Here is a 27,092-nt window from a genome sequence, read left to right as displayed (position 1 = left end):
GGAGAGGTGGAGGGATATTGAGTGGTGCTTTGGCCGTCCGAGGAGATGAGGGGGAGAGGATGTCCTCGGAGGACTTTCGATAGGAAGGAGGGTATATTATCGTTAAAGTGAGATCGTAAAGCTCCGCAGGATAGCGGAGCCAGGTAAGGGCGGGGGTATCGAGGAGCCGTAATGTACAAATGACCGAGATCGAATTTTGACCGGAATGAGAAATGAGGTAGGGACCGGGGTATAATAGCTGAAAGCTATGTCTTTTTGATATTGCCGAGCTTACGCTCAGGCGCAGTGGACATACTGCAGGGGAGTCCTGGAGATCAGCTTGGTCCCACCGCAACACAAAGAAGGGGAAACCTACCTGTTCATAGGCTTCAAGACCCGATTCATCGCGCGCTGGAGGGGCGACTCGTAGTCCATGATATTGGCCGAGATCGGCGCGAGGGGTACACGGGGCCGGGAAGGGCCTGCCTCGGCGTTAGGCCCGCCGAACCTGAGCTGGGCGACGTTGACGGCCGGGACCATACGAGGACGAGCAGCAGTCGGCTTGAGCTCCGCCTCGAGCGCCGTCATGAGCGGAGCGAGAACGGTTGGACTCTGGGCGGGCCGCGCAAAGTGGTCCGGTACGTTGGGCTCGCGACGGAGGATGGCCGAGCTGATACGGTGGGGATCCCGGACCCGCGCGGTGGGCAGGGGGAGGTAAAGACGGTTGGGCTGCACAGCGACCCGCCTCGTCTCGTACGGCGACAAGGGGGAGTACTCGGCCGTGGCGACTCTAGCCAAGAGCTCACGACGAGGATCGAACGCCGTATTGACGGCGAGGGCAGGCCGAGGAGGTCTGACGGGCGCGAGACGGGGCGCGGCGGCGAAGCCAGCTGGCTGAGGGACGATGATGGTGGGAACGATGAACCCCGGCCCCCGAGGCTGAGCTGTCTGGTTGACCACCCCCATCCGCCAGTTGTCCACCTCGACGAGCTGCTCCTCGTCCATCTCCATCGGCGAAGAGCACCGTCGGGAGGAAGGAATGAAGCGAGGAGCGCCGTCGTACTCCGAGAAGTAGTCGCTGTACTCGCTGCCGAGGACAGAGCCGTACTCGGAGGCTTGGTCCTCCATGATAAGATCCACGCCCTCCATCTCCTTCTGGTCGGCGCCCTCATCCTCAGCATCGACCGCCTGCTCCACCTGGCTCTCGTCCGCCTCCACGTCCATGACCGTACTCTCAGGGCCAAAGACCGACGCGCCGTCCTCCAAGAGCTTGGAAGGGACGAGGCGAGAGGGCGAGCCAAGGATCGCGACCTGCTCTTCTTCGGACTCCGGGTCGCTCATGGCCCGAGGAAGGGGCGACGCCGGGCTGAGGGGCTCGCGAGGCGCTCGATACGCCTTCTCGAAGCCCAGTTCAAAGTTATCGATGAAGTCGAGCTGATCCCGGACGATAGAGTAACGATTGTCGTTGGATCGCGGGGCAAGGGTGAGCTCCTGCTTGCATGCGAGGATGAAGTCCGCGAATGACGATGGGGAGATGTAGAGGGACCAGTGTAGATCGCTGAGGGCGCAAAACTGAAGTTCCCCGAGTTCCCGGGAGAATCTGTGTTCCTTTTCCTCCTGAGTCATAGTGGAGCCGTCGTCTTTGACAGATGGGATATAAGCCGTTGAGGTCCTAGGTAGTCAGCTCAGATCCTCATAGTCAAGCATGAAGAGTACTCACCATCCACTCAAATGATACTTGTTATCATCCAGCCATCTAGCAGCCAACGTCAATCCCAGCAACCCCACCCGCCTCTCTTGCGCCTCATCGTGCTCCCCCGCCGTCCGCCTCAACGCGAGCCGCAGCGCATACCCCTTCTCCCTCATCTTGTCGCCCTCGTCAACATCGCCCTCGTGTAGCGCCATGCCCTGCAGGTACCATACGGCCGCAATTACGGTGGACGGGTCGAGATCCATGCGGAGGATGACATCGGCAAAGTAGGCGACGAGGGAAGGACTCGTACCGTTCCGATTCTTCCACATCAGGTGGTAGGGATCGTGAGGTTCAGACGCCGGGTGCCGGGGCTTCGGTCGCGAGTGGATCCGAACGAGCTCGTTGAGAATGGGCCGCACCTCAGGGTCAACATCCGCAAACTCGTCGCACGTACGACCAGTCCCCTCCCACTTCCTCTGATAGCTGGATTTGTCACCCCACAGCTTGCGGTCCGAGCCGCCGCTGCCCGGCCGGTAGGAACCGGGGTGGACCATGACGCGTATGAGGTGGCTGGCGTACCACTCGGCCATGGCTTGTTGGACGGTGAAGACGCGGGGCGGGTCGCCGGGAGAAGAGGGCGGAGTGAAATGCCCTGCCTGGCGATTGTGGGAGGGAGAAATGGGGATGGGTTCGCTGTACTCTTCGTAGATGGGCACTACGGGATCCAACGCGTCAGCGGGCGTCATATGGCGCTCGCCGCCGGAGGATGGGGCCGGCTGAGCGCGATTGCGCAACTGCAAGCGGTCCTGGAGGCGGCCCTCAGTCTCCGTGTTGTCCAAGCCGAGCACGGCTCGACGTCGTTGCCAGTAAAGCCTCTGCTGGCTTGGTCGGGGTCCTGCCGGCTGGACCGCAGCGGCCGCTTGTTGCTGAGAGGCCTGGTGGATTACGGGTGTCGACCGCGGATGAGGATAATGTGGAAACGGGAGTCCGGAGAGAGGGGGTATCGATATGAAGGTGATGTGTAAATAGACGAGATCGGAAGAACGCTCGGTCAGCTGCATATCCTTCTGAAGATGATTCTCGAGACTCACGGAAAGTGCGTGATCCTCCGGGCGATAGAAATGGCGCAACTCGTATGTCCGAGCAAGAGTCTGCAGGTATAACGTGGTAGACGAAAGAGAGCCACCGACGCGGAGATGCCAGTAACCTGCGCGGGCCCGACCCGTCTCCTTAAATACCCTTACCGCCTCGGCCGCCCTGGCCTGGCGGGAACGGTAAAAGGCCTCCGCTATATCCTCCATCTCTGAACGAATACTGTGCGCCCCCACTGGATCCTCAGACTCATCCATCGACTCATACGCCCTGTACAGAATTGTGTACCGGGCCTCGAGTGCATTCTCGTATTGTTCGCCGAACAGCCCAGGGGGAGTCCGCGAGGTACGAGCGCCAGAGTTTTCCGACATGATGCGAAGATGCGACTCCGATGAAGTAGTGGAGTATGAAGTAGACCGAGCCGAGTGGTCGATCCGGGTAGGTAAGAAGAGTAGGGTCGTCGGATGCGAAGCGGGTTTCCGTGTGAATTGCGCGATTGAGCGGCAAGGAGCGGTAGCACCAGTGAAGGTGTGCGATGGCTCTACCTGCTGGGTGGGCGGCAAATTCTTTTTGGAAGGGGGGCTGGGCAGGAAGTGACGACGGGGGGAACAAGAGGGATTCGAAGATGTCGAGGCGGCGCTGGAAAGCGGCGGTTCGACGGTGAATCCGGCTGGAGAACGGGGTGCCCTGTAGGTGATCAGTATAAGATCTGAAGGGGGCAAAGAAGAGAAGAAGAGGGAGATGTTGGCTCACCTTTTATAGCTCGACTCGACTTGTTGACCGAGGAGGCGGGAACACCGGGTACAGCATCAACCGATGTTGAGCGTCGGTGCCTGAGTGAGGTCGAAACGACAACCCCGACCGTGACGTCGTTAGACGACCTTCTGGACGCGCCTTGTATTCCTCGCCCTACGCAATTCCTCCGAGACCTCTAGCACTGCTGACAGCGCTGAATGGGCAAGCGAGGCGTTGTCCGAGACAACGCTAGTAACACGGCCGAAACGTCCCTGCTCTCTTTCTCGAGCCCGTTTGAGAGGGCGAGTCCGTCGAGAGGGACGTCTGACCGCCGCTGCCGATTACTGAATGGTGGGAGAGAAGACAGGAACCTGTAAAGATACCCTGCTTACACCCCTTTTGAGAGAATTTGGGAGTGATGCAGAGACCTGCCGACTTTTTGCTGCTGCAGATCCCTCCGCCCGCCCTCCGTCATTGCGCCGCGGTGCTCCGGACGCACGGACAGACCGCCACATCGGGAATCCGCTCTCGGCGTTATCGGAGATACGCCTCGGTCACAGTGGCAGACGTCTACGGTCTGCTTTTAGACGGTTGCCATATGAGAGCAGCCATCATCAAGCTGACATCCTTCATGCGAATACTCGACAGCTGACGATAAGCACAGCCTAACAACTAAAGATATATCTTGACGAATTGCATATCTGAAGTGACAAAAATGGCTCCTCTACCTATCCGCTGATCACCTTCTCCGCCATCCCCTGACGCAATCTCTCACTCCTCACTGTTGCCTGCGCCCCTGGGAATCCTTCGGCCTATCCCCGAAAAGCCAAAACGTATGGTCCCGCGATAATGCCAGTGCAGGAATCATCATTCTCTCCAGGTGGCGGGTGGAATGCGTAAGGCTTCATCACGGGTTCCCCTCGGGTAAAGATGCCGCGGAACTCGCGCGTCTTTGCTGACTGCTCACCGTCCCAATTCGTGCCCTGATCGGTGTAGATGATCCTGTAGATCTCATGCTTGAGTGAAGTACCGTCCCCCTTATACCCCACCGCAGTGTTCTGCTCAGCGATATGTCGATTCATCGCATCAACAAAGCCATGCAAGGCGTCCTTGGTCGTGTGAACAGGCAATTCACCGTAAGTTCTGCCATCCCCTGTGACGTCTGCGCCCGCGACCGGCACACCTTCCCAGAAGCCAAGTGATGACTCAGCTCCCAAATGTGCCGGATCGCGCGTGTCAAATCGGCCGACGGGGTTGCCGATGTATCTGACACTGTCCGGGCCGACCAAGCTGTTTGCAGCAATGTCAAAAGTGCGCATAGTCAGCCCCGACTCATTTTTTCCACTGTCGACTCTCTGATCTTGACTGAAGAGCTTCATTGTGCCATATGCGACTGCGATGTAGGCGATGTAGGTCTGTGGTGTTTCTGCGCCACTCATGGAGATTCCGCGCCAACCCTGCTTCCTCCACCAATCTTCGTCACCACCTGTGGGTATAACCCTGAAAAGCCCGCATACTGCATCTGAATCGATCTGCTCTGCTGCAGTCCAGCCGTGCAGTCCGCGTCCGACGTCGCCGGTAGCGTGTTGCGATTGGATGGGGGTGCGGGTAACCTTCTCCGCCGCAGACCCCATCACTTGGGACGGCATTTGGAGCTTCGTGAAATCTTTGAGGAGGATGCGCCCTGGCTGATGATGGGGGTAGAGCAAAGTCAGTTTGACAGAATGGGTGGCGTGGGGAAATAAGGTGACAGGGAGGCCGTACATGAGCGTCTCATCTCTGCTGCCGTTCGTGTTGACATTCGCTGTCGATGGACTCTGTTCAGTCGGTAGGGAGCTAGTGCGGCTATCAGAGGAGATGACTGATCCGGTAGGAGACTGAGTACGGCCGGCCGAGGGGGTCTGAACCATTGGCGTCTGAGGAGGTGTGTCCATTGTTTCTGTGTGCCAGGTCAGACGTAAAGCAATGCTGCGATGTGATCTATGTGGTGGATACGTATGGGGAGATGCGATGTGAGGTGCGACACCTTGGCAATTGCCTCTCTTATAGTTCGCGCGGAACAGCCCACCGAGCAACCGAGGAGGATATCGGGTACTGCTGTCAGATCACGCGACCCAGGAAGGCCGTAACGATGGCGACATATGGGGATATCGAAGGCGAAAGCACGTGATCTCGCACACCAGGGCATTCTAAGTCGTCAAGTTGCGAGTAGCAAGGGGGTGAAGTCAAAAGGATGATCCGTCTTTATGGTGTGATATTGGGGCTGGTCGTGCCACGCTATTCGCTTTGCTCGGCGAGCACGCCGCCTGTCAGAACCGCAAAGGAAAGCTATCGGCGTCGTGTCGGCCGAAAGGTCTCCTATCATCAGTAGCTATCGATGAGTGCTGTCAGCTAATATCGGCCGAGATCCATCAGACGATCGCCCCAAATCGAAAGAAGGCCATACTCTCGCGGTACCTGACAGTCGATAAGCGGCACGGGACGACTAAATATGTTTGCCGCTACGATCTACCATCCCACCTCACCGCCCTCCCAACGGCTCAATTGCAGGTCCCTCGTACCCTTTTCTTTCCGCAATACCCATCTCTCCAAGTCGTACACCTCATACGCATTCGCAGCGTGCTTCATCGCGAGCAAATGTTTTGGCCCGGAGATAGCTTTGATTGCGTGTCGACGACTGAACATCAGCTCAGTCCATTGAGCCACTCGAGAGGCACAGGTGCTCACCTCTGCCATATGCACGTCGCCAAATTCAACCCCGTCTCGTCCGGCACGCCATACCAGTACATAACCAACCCCCCATTCTTTACCGCCTCCTCATGTGCCTCCCTATCCGCCTGATACAGACTCAGGCTCTCACTCTCCTTATTGCGCCTCGAGCGGAATACGACGCAGTACCACTCCCTCTCGACCCCCTCGTCCAGCCCCAGCTCGGACCAATTGAACGCGTCGCTATATTCCCGAGCGGCGTACATGTTGTCTTTGGGGTGGAAGCGGTGGAGTGCCTGGTGGAGAGCGAGCGAGGCAGGGTCGATGTCGGGCAGATGGGTTGAGAAGGAGGATAGCTCTTCCTCCGAGGGGGAATGAGAGTGGTGTGGGACGTGACCCGGGAGGGGGGAGAGGAGGGGAGGGAGGTATAGGATTGGCGCGCAGGGGATAGGAGCGGATGTAGAGGGGAGGTGGTGGTGTGCGTGTACGTCGGCGGAGTCGAGGGCGACCTTGGCGCGGGGAGAGGGGGTGAACCAGGACGGGATTGGAGGGCGGTCCTGTGGTACCGTGGCCAGCTTGCTGGATCCTGCTTGCGCGAAGGGGCAACGCTCTCCTCCTCCCCACATAGCAGCGGTGGTCTGGTCGTAGGTCATTATCGTGTGACTGTTATGGGCGATATGGTAGGTGTTACTGGTCTTGCTGGTCAGCTTGAAGATAAGATAGCACAATTCGGAATGAAGAGTCAGTATCGGGATCATCATCCATCTGCCTTTATTCTGCCGCAGCGGATGCGTCCTGGAGACAACGTCAGCGAATTATGGCGCAATCGCTGGAATGCGACAGATTACGCTGGAAGACAGACATGGGCCGCCGATTAACAAGCAATAGATGGATGAGGAATTCTGATGACTAATGGCGTGCTGATTCATATATTCATCAGCTGGCTCGATCCGCGAGGAATGAGGATCATTTGCTGCCGTAAGGTTTAGCGCGGTGCGGGGAAGGCGGGGTTGTGGCTTCAGAGCGCGAGTGGGCTTATGCGTCCCTCTGCCTGTCATGCTTCGGTGAGGCCGGCTCCGTGTATGTTGGACTGTTGGACTAAGGCGCTTGCGTCTGCAGAACCCAAACGAATGGAAGTCAGAAGTCGCCGTCGGCTCCGCCCTCAGTATACTGAGATTCTCGCTACCTCTGTCCTATCGTAGACCTAGTCGGCCGCAGTACAGCCTTCACTAGGCCAGGCAGCAGACTCAAGACATGTCTAATAAGGTCAGATGTGAGCTAGGTATCGTCTGAATAGTGAGCCCCATCACCAATCCCACCGGCGCTCTCCGCCTCCACCGGCAACCAGTACTACCGGGGCCCCAAATCAGCCACTCCTCTGGTGAAGAACGATGATCCAGCGTTCTCCATCATACTTGCTACATCACTTCCTTACTATCATGAGCAATCCACTCGAGACACCCGCGCTACTGCGGCTCCTTCTTCAGCTCCTACCTGTATCGACCTCCTCGCCACTCCCGCAACCCACCGACGCAATCGCCGCGTTGGTCCATGCTATCCACACCGCGCTCCAATTCCGCCTCATCCCAGGTTCGACACCCTCCACTGCTGGTCAAGGCGTCGCTGCTGCTGGGAACCGAGGCGAGAACGACGACGATGCGGCTTCCGAGACAGCTACCGCGGTGGAACAGGGCGAGGACGCGGAAGCGCCAGAAGGAAGGCTGCCTGAGGGTTGGAACAGCCGGGGAGAGGACTCCTACGCGTTTGAGTACCGGCACGAACAGAGCTCGATGACTTTCCGCATCAGAGTAGGGAGAATGGGTGGGCGAGTCCAGATTGACGCTATGGCAGCGGTGAGTCTGCTCAATGTTAACTAAGTGCAATGGCTGATGACACAGGACGGAGCGCCAAATACCCTATCCTTTGTCTTGGGCGACGTTTTGACTCCGCCTGCCTTCCCTATACCCAGCTCTGCGACAGGTGCTGGATCATCTTCGAGCTCGACCGAAGCTCCTGCCAAGTCATTGGGCTTCAAGTCTATTGCCAGGCATGTCTTGCGCCCAGATCTATCAAGATAAAACTAACGTCGCAGTGTCAAGGACTTTGTCGAACGCTATGTACGGGAAGTGATCACCAAACTTCTTCCAGGGCTACGGGTGCCGGGCTACAGCGAGCCGTGAGCTGCCTTTTCCTCCTATCCGCATCTGGACTGAGCTCATACCAAAGAACCCAGCAATCCGGGTCCAATCCCTGCAACCCCCCTCCTCCTCAGCCGTCTCATCAACCCCCTCCAGCCCACCCAAACCCCCTCATCGACCCCATGCACCCAGGTATGGGTCGTCCCTCGGTCGGGCAGCGCGATCTCGACCCGCTGGCGAACCTTGGCGGACCCGGCGCATTCAATCCCGGCGGAGGCGGGATGTACATGGACTTCAATGATCCGCTTTTTGACGGCCGTCGAGGTGCGGGCAGGATGGACATGGGTCCGGGCGGCATGATGAACCCTCCAGGAGCTCGCTGGGATCCCGTCGGGCCAGGCATGGGCGGACCGGGACCTATGGGCGGTAGATTCCCTGGAGGAGGCGGGAATCCGCTCAATGGTGTAGGGAGGGGAGACTATGGGTTCGGAGATGAGATGCCTCCCCCAGGAGAGTTTGGGCCGGACATGGGTACCGGGGGACCGATGGGACCTGGTGGGAGAGGCGGATTTGGCGGTGGTCGAGGTGGGCTCGGAGGGCCGGGCTATGGTGGTATGGGCGGACAAGGGGGCGGCGGCGGAAGATTCGGAGGGGGCGGTATGGGTGGATTTGGCGGCGGCGGCATGTTCATGTAGGAGATGGAGCAGGACCACTCGTGCATAGGTGCAGATCAATTCGGCGAGTACATACTGAGTACTGACCACTGACAGGATCTCTGGCCACACTGAGCGTTTACAGCCCTCATCCTCATAAGACTGCATCAGCTCACTAATTCTTATCCATCCGCTTGTATCAGCATGCCTGCAGCTATATCCTTCGTAGAATAGTACTTCCAAGGTTACGCCCCAGAATACCTCACCAAACCCTATTTTGGAACTCGGTCGAACCTCGGCGCCGGACTCCGCTATACTCTGCTGAGATCCAGCCTGCTCGGTAGATATCGCCGCCACGCTACGCAGCCAGCAAGACTGCGCGACCATCATGACGCGTGTAGCCCGCTGCCAGCTGCATTGCCCGGTCCGCGCCGGTACCTCCGCTTCCGAAAAGCTCCGGATAAGAAAAACTCTGAAACCGGCTCTGGCCGGCTAACCGGGGCCGGTCCGCGGTCGGGGTGGGGGTGAAGGAGGGGGATCTTGTGGATGCCCATGGCCCCTCACAGAGCTTTTGAGCGGGTCATTCGAGGCCCACAACAACACCGTCCTGTCGATACATATAGCAGCCTTGCCAACTTTCGAGTATACCCATCCATCGTTTGCCAGCGCCCAGCCACCGCACCTGCTCTACATCTATATCTCAGGGCCTAGACTAGGCTCGATCTCTATCGATTCCCGCAAATCTCTAATCGCTCGCTTATCTCTCAACCGTATCTCGCGGAGAAAGATCGGCGGAGGAACGGTTCCTTGCTGGGGATAGTGGGACTCCTCTGAGGTCCTCTTCACTTAGCGCCCTATACCGGGACGGACTGGACCCCGCCGCCACCCCCGCGAGTCCATAGCCGCCGCTCGTCATCTGGCTCAGACCTCTCTCAAAGTCTTCACCTCAACATCCCCCCTTTTCACTTGTTCCCTTCGCCACCTGTTCCAATGATCGGTGCCAGTATGAGCACAATGGACGAGTTGATTCAGTCTATGAATGGCGGAGCGCATGTCTCGCAGGATCTCCAAGCTCTTCAAGTACGTCCACTTCCTCTCGCATGTGGTCAAGCTGACCTGACCTCTCAGGAATATCTCAACCAGAACATCCACGCTCCCGCCCTCCACCCCTCTTCATCTGCTTTCCGCAATCTACCCCCTTCCCGGTCCACATCTACCAACCGGAACCCGCCTCTCCATCTCGGCGCACACGTCCATTCCCTCTCTCACGAATCCTACCTCCCTGGCGCATACGCTACACCCCTCCAAACCCCATGCATAAGGGAGGACCCCTCTATGCCTTCCTCTTCGTCCTCTCGCCCCCGCACACTCCGCCGGTCCTCGTCCTACGGATTTGGAAGCGCCAGCGGCAGCAGCCAATCTCGGTCTGCTAGTCCATACGCCGAGTTCTCGGGTGGCGCATTCGAGGGAGACGCATTCGCACCGCTCGTTCAGCCAGAACACATCCCGGCGGACCCGTGGGCGAAATGGAAACAGCAGAGCCCGGAGAGTGCGTCTGCGTGGTCAGCCTTCGGCGGAGGTGGGCAATTTGCCCAACCAAAACACATGAACGGGTTTGGGATGGGTGCTCAGCCGTCCAACCACAATCACTTCTTTTCGCACCATCAGCAGAGCCCACAGTTTGGCGGAACGGGGCGGTTTCAGTCGCCTGCAAGGGCAGGGGTGGGCCGACCACCCACGCCGCCAGACGAGGATGACGAAATGATGGACATGGATGAGGGGATGGTGGAGCGGGCGATGCGGCAGGAACAGGAAGAGGAGGACGCGGTGGAAAGGGAGATGATGGGGATGGAGGATGAGCAGATTGTACGACCTGGAAGTGCGCCGGGCGCGATCGAGATGACGTGGAGAGAACAGGAGTACGGATGGGAGAGGGGTCGGCGCAATATGTAGAAGATCTAGATATTGTATTAGTGGGATCACGCAAGCACACATTGTAGTCAAGATGTAGCAAGTCAGCAGCATGGCAGTCTTCACTCCGATAGGCTGTACCTTGAGTCAGGCGCTCTGCTACATTGACCTACGTATGAGCACAACCAATCTTCCTACTGACTATGTAAAGCCTACAAGACCGCATCCTCACTCAAGACCATACAACCAATCCCTTGGACATCCCTAGATCTCAACGCCCCGCCTCATCGGCTCCCTCATACTGTCCATCATACACCTCATACCGCGTCCTCATCGCCGGCAACACAATGCCCTGGCCTCTATCCTCAATCCACCCGGTCCGACCCGCCGGTGCCGAGACCGACGTGTGGTGCTGCACCGGCGTAGGAGCCGGGGGTGGGGGCGTGCGCCTGTACGATCGCCAGTCCTGCGAATGATTCGGGTCATAACGAGTATTGTACTCTCGCGGAAGATGCTGCGCGGGCGGGTAGGGAGGGGTTGTACTCTGTCCCGGACCAGGTCCCGGGTGCTGCTGCTGATGCGGTGCGTAGGGCCGATAAGGCTCTGGGGCGGGCGGAGCGCGGTATGGATCCGGACGCTGCCGGTAGTAGTCCATCGAGCGATGCGGGAGGGGCTGTTGCTGTTGGGGTGGTGGGTGTTGGTCCGGATAGTATGAGTGGGACCTAGGCGGTGGTACGCCGGGGGGTCCGGGTGATAATTGACGGGGATAGTACGCCTCGCTAGGTCGACGCTGGGCCGTCTGAGGCTGCCATGGCGCGGTAGTGATAGGTGGTTGCTGATACATGTAACCGACGTGTGATGGGCGACGGTAAGGATCCATGTCCGGCCGACCAGCTTCCATGCCTGATGATGGCCGTCTCTGCTGATGAGGGAGCGGAGCAGCGCGAGAGGATGGTCGGACGTCATCCCGATCCTCGACGGTCCCGTCGGATTGAGCATCTCCGATGTCCCGCCGATCCTGGATAGGTGGTGACGGGAGTGGCTCGTCGTTCAGCAACGCAGAGATCCGCATGCCCCCAGACCGCGCAACGGGCTTGCTCGGTGATGGCACGGTAGCACGAGGCAGGACGGGGGAATCGGCGGGTAAAGCTGTGGTGGGTTGGCCGAGTCGAGGGAGGGAGGGGAATACGCCGAGCCTGGGTTCATGCTGTGCGAACGCAGAGGGCTGTTGCGTGTAGACATCGTATATCGATCGGGAATATCCAGCGCCTGTCCCAGGCTTGAAATACTCGTCTTTCTACAGATATCAGCTTGGCCCCACTCATGTACAAGCGGACATACGGTGAAAGGCGGAGTCCCAGCAAGGTCCATCTCTCCAAACGACGCCGGGTCCAGCCCCAGCGCTGCCGCGTGCGTCTGCACAAAGTTACTGATCTGCCTCTCGGACTTTCCAGGTAGTCCAGCGGCAATGGCCCGAAAGTCCCGCTGATGCATTGCGACCAGCTCCTTCAACTTCTTCTTCTCCTCGACCGACCAGTAACTCGAGGTGTTTCCGCGCCGGCCGGCCAGAGCAGCGATGGCAGCTGCGGCAGCCTTGTCCACTGCAGGCGTAGAGATCGGGAGACCGTCCTCGCCGAGCTCTGGTATATCGTGCACGGGCGTAGGAAGGCTTTTGCGGGATTTCCGGGCACGCTTGACAGGCGGAAGGAGTTCGGAGGGTGTTGTAACGGTGCTTCCAGCCTGAGTGGCATCGTCGCCGATGGTCGACGCGGCACCGGGCGTAGGCGGCTGGTTCACAGACATGGAGGATATCCTGGGCCGCTTTGCACCCTTCATGCTGATCCGTCCCTTGCTTCTCGACACCGAGGGGGCTTCGGACGCATCCCGCGAAACTCCCTCTTCCCCAGCCTCTCGCTCCTCCACTTGCACATCCACGACTTTCCTCCTCGGGTCCATCCTTGGTTTACCACCCCGCTTGGCAGTCGTCGACGGGGGAGCCAACTCCTCTCTCCCTTTGGCAGGCGTCGGAACAGCCCTCGCCGCCGTCGTCTTGACCGTGTCCTTCTTCTGGTCCAGACTCGCCAGGAGCGCAGCCGACTTGCCCCCCTTCTTGATCGGCAACGCCTTCCTCCGAGTTACTCCCCGCCGACTCGCCAGCATCTGCTTGTAGTCCACCTCCTTCTTCGTCCGGTAATAGTAGAGGACGCAATCCGAGGCCGTCTTATCCGGGATGGCCTCAGCAATCTTGCCAAATTGCTTTGGAAAGTTGAGGTACCGCCGGACAAAGACTTGCCGCTCCTCATCCGTCCAGATAGGCTCGGCGATACCTTTAAAGTCGTAAAAGGCGATCGGGTCCTCGACGAGATCGTTGTCGTCCTCGAAGCGGAGTTTGCGCTCTTCTGGGAATAGCATATCCGGGACCGCAGCGGTCGTCTTGCTGGCACGGTAGTTGGGGTCCTTGGCCGCCGTGTCCGCCATCGCGGCGAGAATTTCCTGGAATTCCGCCTCGGTGGTGACGGCGTCCCCGGCCCCTCTGCGCCGGATAGCGCGAGAAGAGAGGAGGTCCTCCGTCATAGGTATAGGCGTCATGGGGATCGGACCGGGAGTGACGACGGGCACGGCGTTTGGGACCGCAAAGAGCGAGTCTGGAGGTGGTCCGCGCTTCTCCATGAGTTCGTCGAGGTACGCGCAATGCTCCTTCCACTCCTCGTCGAGCATGATATACTCTTTCCGCAACGCAGCAGTCCGCTCCACCGTGCGAACATGCTCCCTCGCCACCTGCTTCGCCACCAACGTAGCCACCGCCCGCTGCTGCCTGTCCAACGGCCATGTGACCTCCCGCAGTCTCTTCTCCCTCTTCCTTGGACTCAGATGGATGTCCACCCGAGCACTCGGAGGAGGGGCAGCGGCGATATTCCACGCTACGATCGCATCGACGTCCAGCCCCTTGTCCGCCCTCTGCGCCGACCGCATGGCCTGCAAGAAATGGGCCTCCTTGTTCGCCACCGGGTTGTCGTCCGAGTAGTTGGACTGAAGGTCGTCGGCATCGGCCGTCCGCGGCCAGACCTCGCTATCGGTTGAGTCCTGCTGCGAGGCGTTGGTAGGCTGAGGATCCCGCCGGACACGCTCACCGAAGGGAGAGGAGAGGGGTCCCTGGGTGGCTGGGAGGCGTACCGAGCGGCGCTCAGCCAGGGTAGGTTGCCGCTGAGCTGGCTCGCGAGGGGCGGCACCGAGTAGTGGGGAGAAGGGTGGTCGGGGAGATGGAGCGATGACGCCAAGAGATGGCGAGACGGCAGGTTGCGTGGTGGACAATGGTGGGGTGATATGGCCGTTCCCGCCGAGGTCCATCTCGATATCCGCTATGACGGTGGTCGGCTGGGCGGTCTCCACCTTCAGATCCGCCTCTGCATCGTTCTCTCCGGGAATCGCCGCCGACTCCACCGGCTGAAGCTCAGTCTCGGATTCGGATACAGGGACCGCCTGCACAGAAGGCTGCGCCGAGTTGACCGGTGACGATGACGGATCGATATGCGGCAGATCCGAGCTCGACCCCGCTCGCAGGACCGGCGCGGATGGCGTAGAAGGACGCTGAACCACTATAGTCGGTTGAGCGGGAGACGGGGAGGTGTATCTAGGTCTGACCACCCTAGGAACGTACGCCGCCGGAGTGGCATCGACGAAGCGGATAGTAGAAGAAGGGGGCGAGATTGGGCGAGATTCCGTAACCGGGAGACGACGGTCCGTGGTGGGATAGGTTGGGATACCAGCCGATGGTAAAGCGGGCGTATCTGGTCTGGAATGATCATACTCCTCGACCAAAGCGGGCAGCTGGAGGATGACCGAGGGGGACGAAGATGGATGTGTAATGCCTACTGGCGACGGCAGTGGAGGGGTCTGCGGCCGGTCATCCTCCTCCGCAAATTCCATCGCCTCCTGCTTGACCTGCTTGTCTTCCTCCCAAATTTGACTTTGATCCTCCATCTCCCTTCCATGCTCCTCCTGTATCCTCGCGTCCGCCTCTCCGACTCTCCTCTTCTGTCCCCATCCATCATCCACGCTCTGCCCAATCTTCCACGGCTGATTCTGCAGCTGCGAGGGTTCCCGGCTGCCCCTTTCTGGCGATCTCTGATGACCTGTATGCCATCTCCGGTCTCGATTACGGTCGAACGGCTCTCGGGGACGAGCCCGATCGTCCGGACGGTCCCGCCACCTGTCTCTTGGCTGGACAGCAGGAGCGAGATCCATCTGCTGAGGGAGTTCTCGCTCCGGCCGGACAGGAGACGAAAGTACCTCGCCCTCTTCCAGCTCGCCCTCCTCAATCTCCTCAGCCTTTACTGGCGGTGGAGGAGCCACCTTGTCCTGTACAGGCTGCACAGGTCTGGGAGCCGGGACAGACTCCGCCAGAGGCATCGAACGCGCCACCGGTGACTCCTCCACTGGCCGGTGTCGACTATCCACCGGACTGCTTGTCCCGCGTACCGACCGCGCGACGCGCGGAGGCGTACCCGCAGGCGACGACCGCGTGGAAGCTTGATACGCGGATGTACTCGGCCCGGGACCCGCTTCCGAGGACGGACGGCTGAAGTCTCCGCTGAGACTCCGGGCGTGGAAGGAAGGGACTCGCTCGGGAAATGGTCGGTCCCGATCTCGAGGGGTCTGGAAAGGCGGTCTGGGTCCTGAAGCTGAGCGAGGGGTACCGCTCCATTGGGTCTGGGCAGATCTCGGGCGAGGTTTCGGCGGTGAGGGATTGGGACGATCGCGACCGTACGGCGCTCCAGGCTTGCTCGGCGAAAAGGACCTTCTTGGTCTGCATTGTCAGCAATCGTCTGTATCAGATAATCGGACGTACTGTTGTCTTCCATCCTCGCTACCAAACCTATCCTCCCTGGGCGTTCCCCATCTCCGATCCCGATTATCCCGCCCAGGCTGCTCCCGAGGTGTCTCTCTGGCTATTGGCGGTCCAGTGAACGGTCCGTTTCTGCGAGTAGGCTCAGAATTGCTCGACGGCGTACGGAACGACATGTCCAGAACGGGTCGAGCCCGGCTGTCCTGTCGGTCTCTCTCCCTGCTCCGCGCCCTTTCTCGCGGGACTGGACGCTGTCGCTGGTCCCTGTCCCACTCTGAAGCTTGACGAGGTGGAGATGGTGTCCGTGCGCGGGGTGGACCAGGAGGGTACGGGCGAAATCCGGCTCGTTGAGGTGGACGCGACCATGGCGACGAATTGTTGGGAAACGAGCGGTTCGGAGTCTTGGAGTCAGCATGAACCCCCTTGATACTGTACAGCATAGCTTACGTCCTGACCGCGTCCATAGCCGGGTCCTCTGTCTCCCTCATACTCCTCATACCGCCCACTCCCTTGTCTCTGAGGTGGTCCTACATCTCTACCCGACATCTGCCTGGACGGGCCGGCCTCATGGTACCGCCCGGTATTCGAGCCGTTGCCTGAGCCGTCCCTTCCATTGCTCATACGCGTCTGCCCGATACCTCTGAGCGAGGTGGGAGGATGAGGAAAGAAACGAAATTGAACGCGAAATAGCGTAGGATTTTGAGTTTCTGGCCGGTATTGGCGCTATTGGCGTCGTTGAATTTCCTGCAGGATCGGGCTTCCTCGCAATACCATACGCTGGGTATGGACTAGGTATCGGCAAGTGCAAATGAAGGGAGGGTAAGGTGAGATGTAAGGGAAGAGCTTCAATTACAGCGACAGTCGACAAAGGAGTGAACCCGGAACCAAAATTAGCTTTGCCGGTCATCGCCGCTCGGATGTTGCATCTCGTGCGTGCCTGGCATGGCTGGACCCTTTGTTTACATCACGTCATGGCGTGTTCTGATGACGTCGTGAAAGCTGCCAGAGCAGCTGCTTGCTGCTTGCGCGCGCCAGCGAAAGGTATATAGCGCGCAAGCGACCTTGGGCTTCCTTTCCCACCTTCACAAGACTCGCTCATCATCACATCGTAGCAGCTTAACTCCTTCGCCATGACCAACCTCTTCGACGGCATCGCCCACATTGTCCAGGTACGTCCGTTCCCTGGTATGCTTGTGTCTGAGCGTTGACTGACCCTCTAGGGCATCTTCCAGAGCATCCTCGCCGCTATCCAGGGTATCTTCCACCTCATCTACTCGGTCTTCCACGCGGTCTTTTCCCTCGCCTGGGGTCTCGTCGAGAATCTCGCCTCCTTCGTGGGCTCTTCAGCCCACTTTGTCTTCTGTAAGTCGTCCCGCCTATGGTCTGCTGGGGATGTCTGCTGATGGAGTCTAGCCAATATTGTCATTCTTGGTCTCTTGGCTCTTGCCTTCTTCATCTACCAGGACAGGCAGACTAAGGCTCGAGTAGGGGGACAGAAGAAGGTGGCTTGAGCTGTTGTCGAGGCAGTCAGTGACACGCTCGGCGCAACGGCCGGAGCTTGGGACCGAGGCCAATGCCAGTGTGGTCTGCGGGGCATGAAGTCTAGACATAATCTGTAATCAATGTACATACTGAACGTCTGACGGCGCAGCAGCACTGATTGTGCTTCACCTCACTGACCAGTGACTACTACTCGCTAATGCCTGATCTGTCAAGTCCCACCTTTCGCCGCTCGGACGTTGCTAATATAGGGCTTGACCCGCACGCTAGGCCCAGCTTGAGACGGCTGCAGTTCTCCTGTGGATCTAGCACCGTGCTTGCATCCTTCGCTATCGCCTGCGCATCCCTCGCGCTGGCAGAAATTGTCGCGCTGGCGGCGAAGTACTCCTTCGGCCTGTCGTGCTGGCACCTATCCTTCCGGCGTCCCGAGGCAGGGTACAAAAGCGAGGGTCACGCTCCTCCCAATCCTACATCCAACATATAGAACTGTCATCTGGTCGTCTCAACATGTTCAAGCCCAAAAGTGTGGGTACCCCCTCTGAGCCAAACCATCTCTGCGCTTGAGCTCACGACTCAGCGTGTTCAAGCTTCGTATGAGGCGCTCATACCTTTCTAGGCCGGTAGCTATACAGCGTACACAATGTTGCGCGGTATCGCCACCCTCCTCTGGCGTCGCATTTGTGAGTATCGAGACTAGTGATTCTTGAGCGGGAAATTGGAAAAACGCTGAAAACTCATCAGCAAGCCTATTGATTTTCGCTGTGGTCGCCCTCGCATATAGACTGTTCGACGGCAGGCAGTCCAAGGCTGGTACCATACTGCATAGAGGGGCGAAGAAGCGGGTTTAGGCTGGGCTTTGACTAGTACAGTGATACTAGAACGAGCATTGTACATGTAGGTACCGGACAAGTGCTTGTTTCGTCATTGCCGACTTCAACAGTGGTGCATCACCGGCATTAGACGAGTGTGACAGCGCCAGACTCGAGATGCCACTGCCGAAGTGGCACATGATAGACAGCCTTGCCACATTCATCCTGCAGCACTCCTGCGTGTTCCTTGGCCCTTATCACGAGGGCCTGGACTGGCCTGGAACATTCGTTACGTCACGACAGAGAGTCAAGAAATCTCCGAGGAATGCAGAGTTTCGGACCCAATGAAGCCTAATCAAGCGTCATCACAGAGAGGCACCGAGCGGAGGGCTGGGCAGAGCATCATGGCAGCTTTCACAACCACCTCTCATCTCACAGCACGATAAATCGCTCTTACCGACTCCATCTGCTCAAGCGCCTCTAAGTACATCGCTGCCCGCCACCTTGACGCGCGAGATGAGGCCAGGCCAAAGGTCCGAGCTGATCTTTCAGGGCATCTCCACCCCTCCGCCCGCCTTCAGTAAAATCTTCCCTCACCTTCCTCGAGAAGCAGAAATCCGCGCAGTTCATGTTCGACACCATCTCATCTGGAGCTGTCAGCACTGCAGAATATGTCTGGGGTGAGTTCCCTTGCCGGCGGCGAGGGCCAAGCTGACCCCGGCTTAGACAACATAGCGATATTTGGCGGTGTCGCGCTCCTCATCATTGTCTGGAGGGATAGGCAGTCGAGGGATTGAGGTTCTGAATGTCATGCCAGGGGAGGCGGGGGAGGCGCGCTTGGGTCTGTGCGGAGAGGTACCCATGGAATTTGGTCGACACCGATATATCTCATACCCCCACACCTGTATGTATCTGATGCACCGACCTAGCTCGTGATCCAGATATCCCCTAGCGTCTCCCACTCCGCACCCACACTCCCCTCCATCCCCACCTCATCCTCAATGACCAACACTCTCACTCCGCCCAACCTCGCCATCCCCTCCTGGACCGCCAAGAACCTCATCTCGAGCTCATGCACCGCTTCCCACCGCTCTGGAGGCTCAGACGAGTCGGCGTACGTTGTCGAGTATTGTTCCTGGGCGAGCTGAAACGGGATGGCGGGCAGAAGGACGAGGGACGGTCCGAGTGGGAAGACTTCGCCTTCTTTACGCTCTTGCTCTGACTTGGGCGGAGGGGCAGGGCGTTGTAAGGTAGGTGCAGGCGGGAAGGATGTGGATGAGGGGCTGGGAGTGGGGTCGATGATAGCGGGGAGATGACCGTTAGAGTTGAGATGTGTCTGAGTGGCGTGCCGGAGCTGAGAGGAGATAGGCGTCATGGGGCGGGAGGGACCGGCTGTGACGGTGTCGGGCGGAGATGTGGGCCGAAGGGGAAGGTTTGGGTCGTATGGCGGAGCAGTGAGGTACTGCACAGCAAGGCGTAATGCCGGTGGTGGCTGCTGATCCACTCCTTCTATCCCGTCCGCCGAGTACGTCCGCATACTCCTCAAGCCCACTCTGAGCTTCGCCGTAAACTCCTTGTCGATCTCCACCCCGCTCCTCTCCAGCTCCAGTACCGAAAGATCATACTCCCACCCATCCGCTTCTTCTCCATCCTCCTGCTCCGCGTTCTGCCGCAGACGGCTAGGCGTACCTACTCCCTGGCCCGGTGTCGGAGGCGCAGCAGTCACCGTCCTTGTCGGCGCGATAGGCGCGGCCGCCACCCGCCTGTTCAGCGTTGACGTCTGCAACCTCCCCCTCTCCCTGTGCGCCCCGGCCAGCCAGGCCATGTCCAGCCGCCCCAGCGGCAGTACCGTTCCTGGCGCAAAGACCGGCGGGAAGACCGATTGGCGCGCCTTTGTGGGTGGTGGCGGTTGAGGATGGAGGAGGAAGAGGTACTGCCTTGTATCTCCCGGATGGAGCGAGCCGAGAACGTCGTCCTGGACTTCCGAATCCAGCGTTCCAGCAGAAGAAGGGGTGATGGATGTAGCAGTCATTCCATACACTGGCTCCAGGTTGACCTTGTCGAACAGTATAGACTCGGCCGAGGTGTTTTGCATGAGGACCTCGAGGTAGACGTCGCCTCTCCGAGTGGGGTCGAGCTGGGTCATGGGGGTTTGAGAGGGGTGGATCTTGGTCTTGATTGATAGAGGGGCGACGACCTGTTTGTCAGCTGACGTCAAAGAAGGGTGGTAGGCACTCACGTTGAATTTGAAGAAGCGCTGAAATGTCCGCCGGCCGTTAGGCGTCTCCCACGCAACCGAGCAGATGAGAACCTGGAGGCCTAGCTCCTTCATCTCTGCCTGGACGTCCATCTCAACAAACTCCCCAGGCGACAGATTAGGCATCTTCGTGTTCTCATCTGGCACTGCGGTCTCCGCCGAGTCTCCTGCCCCTTCCGCTTCTATCTTCCCTTCGCCAGTCTCCTTCTCTTCCTCTTTTCCCTCTACAGCGAGAGCTTCATCCCCTTCAGGTACCGCCTCCTCCCCATGAACCACCTCTCCTAGCCTCCACCGCCCTCCCGGCCCCTGTACCTCCAGCATCATCTTCACCCCTCTCACGCCCGGTGCCATCCCCATCCCATCATCAGCATCGGCGATATCGCCCGCACTGCTTCCAGGCCGAGGGCTGGACGGGGGGTTGGCGATCAGCTGGAGCTTGACGCCAAGGGACGTGCCGAGCGTCATAGTCCCAAAAGGAGCGGGATAATTGTGAGTCGGCGAGAGGGAGAATGAGGAAGGAAGAGAAGGGAGCGGGAGGGGCGTAGCGGGGACATCTTCGAGGTAGGCGGAAGAGGAGGGTGGGGAGGTGAGGGTCGAGGGGGTTAGGCGTAATCTGGGGGTCAGCACGGCTTCTTGGCGGGTAATCGCTGTTCAAGAAAGACGTACACTGATAGTGTGAGTGGGGGAGGCTCCATCGTCGGCTCAGGTCAAGACAGGAGGAACCGTGTGAAAGGCAGAATAAGAGGTGGTCAAGACAGCATCAACAAGTCCCCAACTCCACATTCCTCATCCGCCCATCATCTCCGCTATAAACAACTATCTTCATCTCCCTTCCATCCCCACACGGCCCTACTAAGCCCCCGGTATCACCTAGCCGTCGTTCATCGGGACCTCTATCTATCGAGGCGATCATTTACCGTGGGTCCACAACCTACAGATTGAGTGGGACTTGGCTAACGACATCAGTCCTAGCGTGGCATCTCGCACACCAAGTCCTGTAGCTATTCAGACTCCACTCCAGCTAACGGTATGTCAGTCGAGCATGACGGGCTGGGCCAGACTGACGAAATTAGGCCTCGTAATAGGCCTCGCGCAGACGCGTCCCCACGTCCGGCGTACGCTCGCGCCATGTCGGACGGAGTACATCATCGTCCAAGGAGGTTCGGCCGCCAAGGAAGTCTTCACCACTCCGAAGCTACGCGATATCATACTCCGCCTGCTCGATAAGGGTACTCTGGCGACTATGCTGCGGCTACACAAGGCGGGGTCGTCCAGTGTGGCTGGTATCCTTTACCACACGATCAATAAAAATATGGTGAACAAGATGAGTAGAGCGAGTGTAAATTTTCTGCCTCAGCGTCTTTCTGGAACATGGTCCACATAGCAAGCGCTGACGCGATAGGGTAGGAGATCAGCCTATTGCGACGCGGTCAAGATAACCGACAGAAGCCACGTCCCGGACATCGGGGAGGCGGGGGCCAGGCAGCGGGCGGTGACAAGGGCGGAGATGACGGGGCAGGGGAGTACGACGAGGATGAAGAAGGGTACGGCGAGGACGAGGAGGACGAGTACGACTCCGACGAGGGCAGTCCTACCCCTCCTCCACGGTTCCCCGTACGTCCAGGCGGTCCAGCGGCATTCAGAGTCTACCGGACGGCGGAGCTCCGAGATCTGATTTTGCGGCGGATGGACGACGATACATTGTCGACCATGATGAGGCTAGAGAAGGGGCTGGAGGAGAGTGTGGCGAGGGTGCTGTATGAGCACATCCCGATGAAGCTCATGAAGAAGATGGGAAGGAATACTGTAAGTGGCGCTGTCCCATCATATACCTGCCGGGCTTTGTGGGTCGGGACTGTCCCAGCCCATCACTGCTCCGTTCCGAGACCTAAGCTGATTTTTTAGCCCAGGAGAAGAATGTACTGCCAGTGTGTCCGCACGGTCGACCGCTCCCCTCCTCCCGTCCGCGTCCCGCCCGAGTGGAAGCTTCAAACCACAAACCGGCGCGTCGTCCGTTTCGACCCCCAAGCCGTTCTCAAGGACGTAGCGGCGGCCCGAAAGAAGTACCCCCGCCTGCATACCCTGGAATACCTGTTTCCCCAGCACGACGTGGATGATGCCTATTCGGTCCATCTCGAGGGCGAGCGCATCATCGTCGACCTCATCCGCACGTACCAGATCGACATCCACGTGCGCGTTCCCCAGCCGGGCGAGGAGCCATTTAAGCGGGGTCCGAAGTACGAGTGGATGGAGATCAGGAATACCATAGCCATCAAGCTGGTGGTACAGGACGAGGACGCCTGGAGGTACTGGGCCAAACATCCACAACTGCTGGATGGCCACCTCACCCGGCTCAAGAACTGGCTCTATGTCAATCCGGACCTCGACAAGCGGGTCGTCAGCATCTTTCACGGGGTCTATCCCGTCAACCCGGAATTGGAAAAGCGGCATATTTGGGGCGCAGACTATGAGCGCTCCACTCGGCGGATTGACCCTACGGTCCAAGAAGCCATCGCGTTTCTCGAGCGGCGCAAGCGGGACGGCAACTCCCCTCTCGTTCACTTCCACATCCCCCCATCCAGCTCCGTCGACCCCGTCACCCCCGCACGGTTTGGCCAGATCGTCGCGGCACTCCACCCCTCCATACGCACCCTTCACGTCCACAGATCGGCCATTCAAAACCTCCCCAACACCCAAACTGCCATCCGCGCGTTCGATTACGCTCTTCCCTACCTCACCCGATTGGCCATCATACACGACCCCATCAACGGCGAGAGGTGCAAGCGGTCCCAGATCGAGCGCGTCCCGTTGTCTGGTCTACCAAGACTACGAAACTAGGTTAGCGACATTAGCGGAGGGACTACCCCCGATGTGCATCCCAACTACCTCTCTTCCTCCTCCCCTCTGGCCTCCCACTCGCTTCTCCCCCGGTTCCCCTCTCCTATGCTCCATCCTCCTACTTCCGTCCTGTCTCTTGCGCCCCCTACCTCGACCACCGAGCCCTCTTGGGCGCCGAACCTGAAGTTCACCCGCCGCACGACGTACACACGTGCTTGAACTCACACGCGTCGCCCATGCAGGCCTCCATCCTATTCCAAAGGAAACAGGGTTTCTGGGAAGTCACCTTGCCGGTAGAGGACAGGCGGAAAACGCCAACGGACGCGGGGGAACGATACACCGAGGCGGATTGCCGGCCACTGGGGGTAGAAGGGGTAGGGACAATGGCGCGGGCAGCGGCGTAGGCGTTGGCGAAGCTTTGGAAGTCCCGTCCGAAAGCTTCGGAATCCCACTTGAGCCAGTCTGCGAGGGGGAAGTCCGCGCCGACGTGGAGGCGGCGCTGGGCGGTCTTAAGATGGTAGTTGAGGACGGCCGGGAATCCGCCCGGGTTGTCTCGGTCGAGCCGCATGAGGATATGGGCGTGGCCCAGGAGGAACTTGCCGGTTTCTCTGCCGCCTTGGGAACCGGACCAGATATTACCAAGATGTTGTCACCTAGAGCCACGCACGGACCAGCCAAAACGATTCCGCCGGAACCCTCGCCTCCTCATTCCTCAAATTCCCCCTCTCCCCCGGAACCTTCCAGAAATTCCTCGCAGTTTCCACCACCTTCTACCATCTTCTACCACCTTCTACCAGCATCGATTCAGCTTCCATCGGCCTCCCCGCCCTTCCAGTATCTTCGACCCCACTCGCCATCAGCATATGTCATCATGGAAGGCGCTGGAAGGATGATCTGGAAGCGGCGAGCGAGATATAAAAGGAGGGATGAGTCGGGACTTGTAGATGTTTCATCCGCTTTTACATTAATCTTGCCATAGTCTCATTTGCATACCATTTCCTCACCTGCCCAGCTTAGGATCCCGCGCACTCAGCCCTCCCCCGTGACAGATGTGTGCGCGTGTGATGCTCGCATCTATGGGTGGGGAAATGACATGGTGCACGAAGTACGACCTTACGTGCTGTCTGGGCGGACGTATAGGTACGGGGATGGGTACGAGTTCAGGGCGGACGAGGCGGACTTTATCGAAGAGGTCAAGGAAAGGTGTGTTCAGTCCGAGTGGGGAGAGTACTGGGTGACGGAGGTGGAAGACTGAGCAGACTGAGGAGGCGATGATGGCGGCGATAAGGATGGTGGGATGGCGACGACGATTGCGAAGGCAAAGAGGGCGAGGCGGGGGAATGACCGGTGTTCAGTGATCGGATCAGAGTGGGGCAAAGTGGGGTACTACTGAATGTGGTGACTCGGGATCTTGGTCGACTATCTCCGGAATGCATCTGTATGAAATACCTCCCGCTCATCACATCCGTCTTCTTCCCCTTACGAAGCCAACTGTAAGACAAGTGCTAGCCTCACCTTATGCCTGTCCAGCATCATGGGGAAGCGCACCGAGGGGCCAAATTTCCAGACTCCGCATTCCTCGTCCTCAAACGCGCGTCCGCCGCTCGTCGCGTCGCGTCGATTTCTCTCTTCTTCTGCACTTGCACCAGTATTGTGATGTATCCGCCAGCGACGCACCATGCCGGTCCGGGCTCAAGCGCTCAAGGCTCGAGGTCGACGCACCCGCATCTGATCCTCTGGCTGCCTCCACGCTGCGGCCGCTATCCCCGCCTCGTGAGGTAAAGCGACAGCGGACCTTGAGCGCGTCGCAGGCTCCTCATGGAGATGGCGGAGCTCATCAAGGTGGGCAAGATAGAGATCACGAGCCAGATAAGCACGGAGAGGGGGGCGGGGAGGCCGATGGTGGTAAGGATGGGGATGAAGATGAGGAGAAGGAGGAAGAGGAAGAGGACGGATCCGACGAGCAAGAGTCTGAGGAGGAATACGGCTCGGACTACAGCGTCGGCAGCGTCACGCCGCCCCCGCGATACATCCTCCATCCTGGCGGTCCAGCAGCAAGGAAGACGTACTCTACCCCGGAAATCTGGCGCCGGATCGTCAGCGCGTCGGACCAGGCAACGCTGGGCCTCATGCTGCGGCTAGAACGGGCGGTTTCTGAGAGCGTGGCGGCGGTGCTGTTTCATACGGTGCATATGAGTGTCGTGCAGAAGATGTCCCGAGCCAATGTGAGTGTCATAGCGCTTTGTATAAGATAGCAGCTGATTATCCAGGCAAGACGCAGGATCTATGCCGACGCGGTCAGAATCGTCGATCGCTCACCCTATCCGGACCTACTCGCGCCGGAGAAGAAGCCCTTTCCCTTCACTCGTCCAGGCGCGGCCTTTGACGGTGAAGCGGTCAACAAGGTCGTCAAGGCCGCCCGCAAGAAGCTGCCTAACGTGAGGAGCATCCTCAACCTCTATCCCAAGTACGACGAGGATGACGCCTGGGCCGTCCATTTCGGGGAGGACGGCAAGGTCGTCGTCGAGGTGGAAAGTAAGGTCATGATCGACCTTCATGACACGGACTACTTCAATCCCGATCCACCACGTCTCCCTCGAGCCATTACATCGCCAAAGCAACGAGTCGTCGTCCGTCATACCATCGCCATACGGTTGATTGCGCAGGACACGGACAGTCTCCGGTACTGGGAGGACCGGCCGAAAGGACTCGCGAAGCGCCTCAAGCGGATCCACGATTGGCTCTACTGCAACCCGGAGCTGGACAGGCGGGTGACGAGTGTCGAGAGGTGGATCTGGGAGTCGACGACGGCGGGGCACGACCGGGATCGGCGAAAGGACATGCTAGAGATGCGCGCCCTGGACCCGGACCATTCCCGCAATTATTCCCGGATCCCACTCGTCGATCCGTACGCTACGGATACCATCGATCCTACCCTGGACGAGGCGCTCGCGTTCCTCGCTCAACGGCAGCAAGGGGGATGCTAGCCGCTGACCAGCTTCTTCCTTCCCCCTTCTCCACCCTCGGATCCCATCACCCCCGAACGGTTCTACGAGATCGTATCCCTCCTCCCCCGCACGATCCGGAACCTCGTCATTCGCAACTCCATCATCCAGAACCTCCATCAAACCCAACACGCCATCGCCGCGCTCGACCAGCACCTTCCCTCCCTCTACCGCCTCACCATCTCGCACGAGGAGCACCACGGCGTCAGGGCCAAGCGGTCCCATGTCGAGCGAACTCCACTCTCCGGCATCCCCCAGCTTCGCAACTTCACCATGCACCTCCAGTCGGCCGGGATCGACCTTGCCGCGAGGTACATGTGCCGTCTGGGCGGGAAACACACGTACCACCAAGACCTCGACGTACACAGTATCCAGACGGCACGCGAGACGGCCAAGATGGCGAAAGAGGTCAAGCCGTACGTGCTTAATCGGCGAACGTATAGGTGGGGGAACGATTGGGCGCTCAGGCCTGAGGACGAGGATTACCACGAGGAGGTCAGGGAGAAGTGTATACATTCGGAATGGGGAGATTATTGGGTGACGGACGTCGGGGAGATGTACTGAGCTGAGCAGACCTTGAGGGGCACGGGAGTTGAAAGCAGGTGCACGCTGGCTTAGGGGAATATGGGGTGTAGGGCGTGGTGGCGGTCAAGCATGTCTTTGATGGGGAATGGGTATGAAGATGGGCGCATTCTGCGGTTGCGACTGTTGAAGATGGATCTGTAGGTTGTTGAGGACGAATATTATTAGGCTACTATACACACGAAGACCGGTCTACTCTATTACAGCCGCACTTGGACTTCTTTATCCTACTCTCCCCTACACGCCCCTTTCTGCTCCCCTCTTATCTCTGCTATATACTACCCGCCGACCATGGAAATCGCCCAGAATTAGCCCAAAAAGAGACCCAACGATCGTATCTGCTGC

The 27,092-nt window shown here is 58.9% G+C and overlaps 9 protein-coding genes across 9 annotated transcripts; 4 read left to right on the top strand and 5 right to left on the bottom strand.

Moving 5' to 3' along the window:
• Positions 1 to 276: 276 nt before the first annotated feature.
• On the bottom strand, positions 277 to 3,135 carry MKK02DRAFT_29648 (uncharacterized protein; the record flags this gene model as incomplete). The annotated part of the gene is made up of 4 exons (XM_053087877.1): positions 277 to 307; positions 356 to 1,651; positions 1,700 to 2,727; positions 2,764 to 3,135. 4 exons carry the CDS (start codon positions 3,133 to 3,135, stop codon positions 277 to 279), a joined length of 2,727 nt encoding a protein of 908 aa, XP_052949406.1.
• A 1,176-nt stretch (positions 3,136 to 4,311) lies between these two features.
• On the bottom strand, positions 4,312 to 5,433 carry MKK02DRAFT_29647 (uncharacterized protein; the record flags this gene model as incomplete). Its single annotated transcript, XM_053087876.1, has 1 exon — positions 4,312 to 5,433. One exon carries the CDS (start codon positions 5,431 to 5,433, stop codon positions 4,312 to 4,314), a length of 1,122 nt encoding a protein of 373 aa, XP_052949405.1.
• A 601-nt stretch (positions 5,434 to 6,034) lies between these two features.
• Positions 6,035 to 6,534, bottom strand: MKK02DRAFT_14324 (uncharacterized protein; the record flags this gene model as incomplete). The annotated part of the gene is made up of 2 exons (XM_053085542.1): positions 6,035 to 6,176; positions 6,227 to 6,534. Coding segments are annotated over 2 exons (450 nt in total), but the record flags the coding sequence as incomplete, so codon positions are not given.
• Positions 6,535 to 7,647: 1,113 nt separating this feature from the next.
• Positions 7,648 to 9,041, top strand: MKK02DRAFT_29645 (PI31 proteasome regulator N-terminal-domain-containing protein; the record flags this gene model as incomplete). Its single annotated transcript, XM_053087875.1, has 4 exons — positions 7,648 to 8,061; positions 8,107 to 8,243; positions 8,301 to 8,384; positions 8,435 to 9,041. The coding sequence occupies 4 exons, from the start codon at positions 7,648 to 7,650 to the stop codon at positions 9,039 to 9,041; spliced, it is 1,242 nt and encodes a 413-aa protein (XP_052949403.1).
• Positions 9,042 to 10,004: 963 nt separating this feature from the next.
• Positions 10,005 to 10,952, top strand: MKK02DRAFT_39949 (uncharacterized protein; the record flags this gene model as incomplete). Its single annotated transcript, XM_053090855.1, has 2 exons — positions 10,005 to 10,079; positions 10,128 to 10,952. The coding sequence occupies 2 exons, from the start codon at positions 10,005 to 10,007 to the stop codon at positions 10,950 to 10,952; spliced, it is 900 nt and encodes a 299-aa protein (XP_052949402.1).
• Positions 10,953 to 11,949: 997 nt separating this feature from the next.
• MKK02DRAFT_19132 (uncharacterized protein) lies at positions 11,950 to 14,258 on the bottom strand (the record flags this gene model as incomplete). The annotated part of the gene is made up of 2 exons (XM_053086044.1): positions 11,950 to 12,007; positions 12,292 to 14,258. Coding segments are annotated over 2 exons (2,025 nt in total), but the record flags the coding sequence as incomplete, so codon positions are not given.
• Positions 14,259 to 16,886: 2,628 nt separating this feature from the next.
• On the top strand, positions 16,887 to 17,267 carry MKK02DRAFT_39947 (uncharacterized protein; the record flags this gene model as incomplete). Its single annotated transcript, XM_053090854.1, has 3 exons — positions 16,887 to 16,925; positions 16,977 to 17,118; positions 17,170 to 17,267. 3 exons carry the CDS (start codon positions 16,887 to 16,889, stop codon positions 17,265 to 17,267), a joined length of 279 nt encoding a protein of 92 aa, XP_052949400.1.
• A 1,723-nt stretch (positions 17,268 to 18,990) lies between these two features.
• Positions 18,991 to 21,017, bottom strand: MKK02DRAFT_39946 (uncharacterized protein; the record flags this gene model as incomplete). The annotated part of the gene is made up of 3 exons (XM_053090853.1): positions 18,991 to 20,262; positions 20,305 to 20,935; positions 20,989 to 21,017. The coding sequence occupies 3 exons, from the start codon at positions 21,015 to 21,017 to the stop codon at positions 18,991 to 18,993; spliced, it is 1,932 nt and encodes a 643-aa protein (XP_052949399.1).
• Positions 21,018 to 21,364: 347 nt separating this feature from the next.
• MKK02DRAFT_29642 (uncharacterized protein) lies at positions 21,365 to 26,729 on the top strand (the record flags this gene model as incomplete). The annotated part of the gene is made up of 9 exons (XM_053087874.1): positions 21,365 to 21,661; positions 21,730 to 22,128; positions 22,228 to 23,099; positions 23,347 to 24,100; positions 24,140 to 24,403; positions 24,528 to 25,385; positions 25,431 to 26,113; positions 26,159 to 26,581; positions 26,609 to 26,729. The coding sequence occupies 9 exons, from the start codon at positions 21,365 to 21,367 to the stop codon at positions 26,727 to 26,729; spliced, it is 4,671 nt and encodes a 1,556-aa protein (XP_052949398.1).
• Between the last annotated feature and the right edge of the window lie 363 nt (positions 26,730 to 27,092).

The sequence above is a fragment of the Dioszegia hungarica genome (genome assembly GCF_025882075.1).
Source record: "Dioszegia hungarica strain PDD-24b-2 chromosome Unknown MKK02contig_2, whole genome shotgun sequence".
NCBI classification, from domain to species: Eukaryota; Fungi; Basidiomycota; class Tremellomycetes; order Tremellales; family Bulleribasidiaceae; genus Dioszegia; species Dioszegia hungarica.
This window is presented reverse-complemented; position numbering and strand designations above follow the sequence as displayed.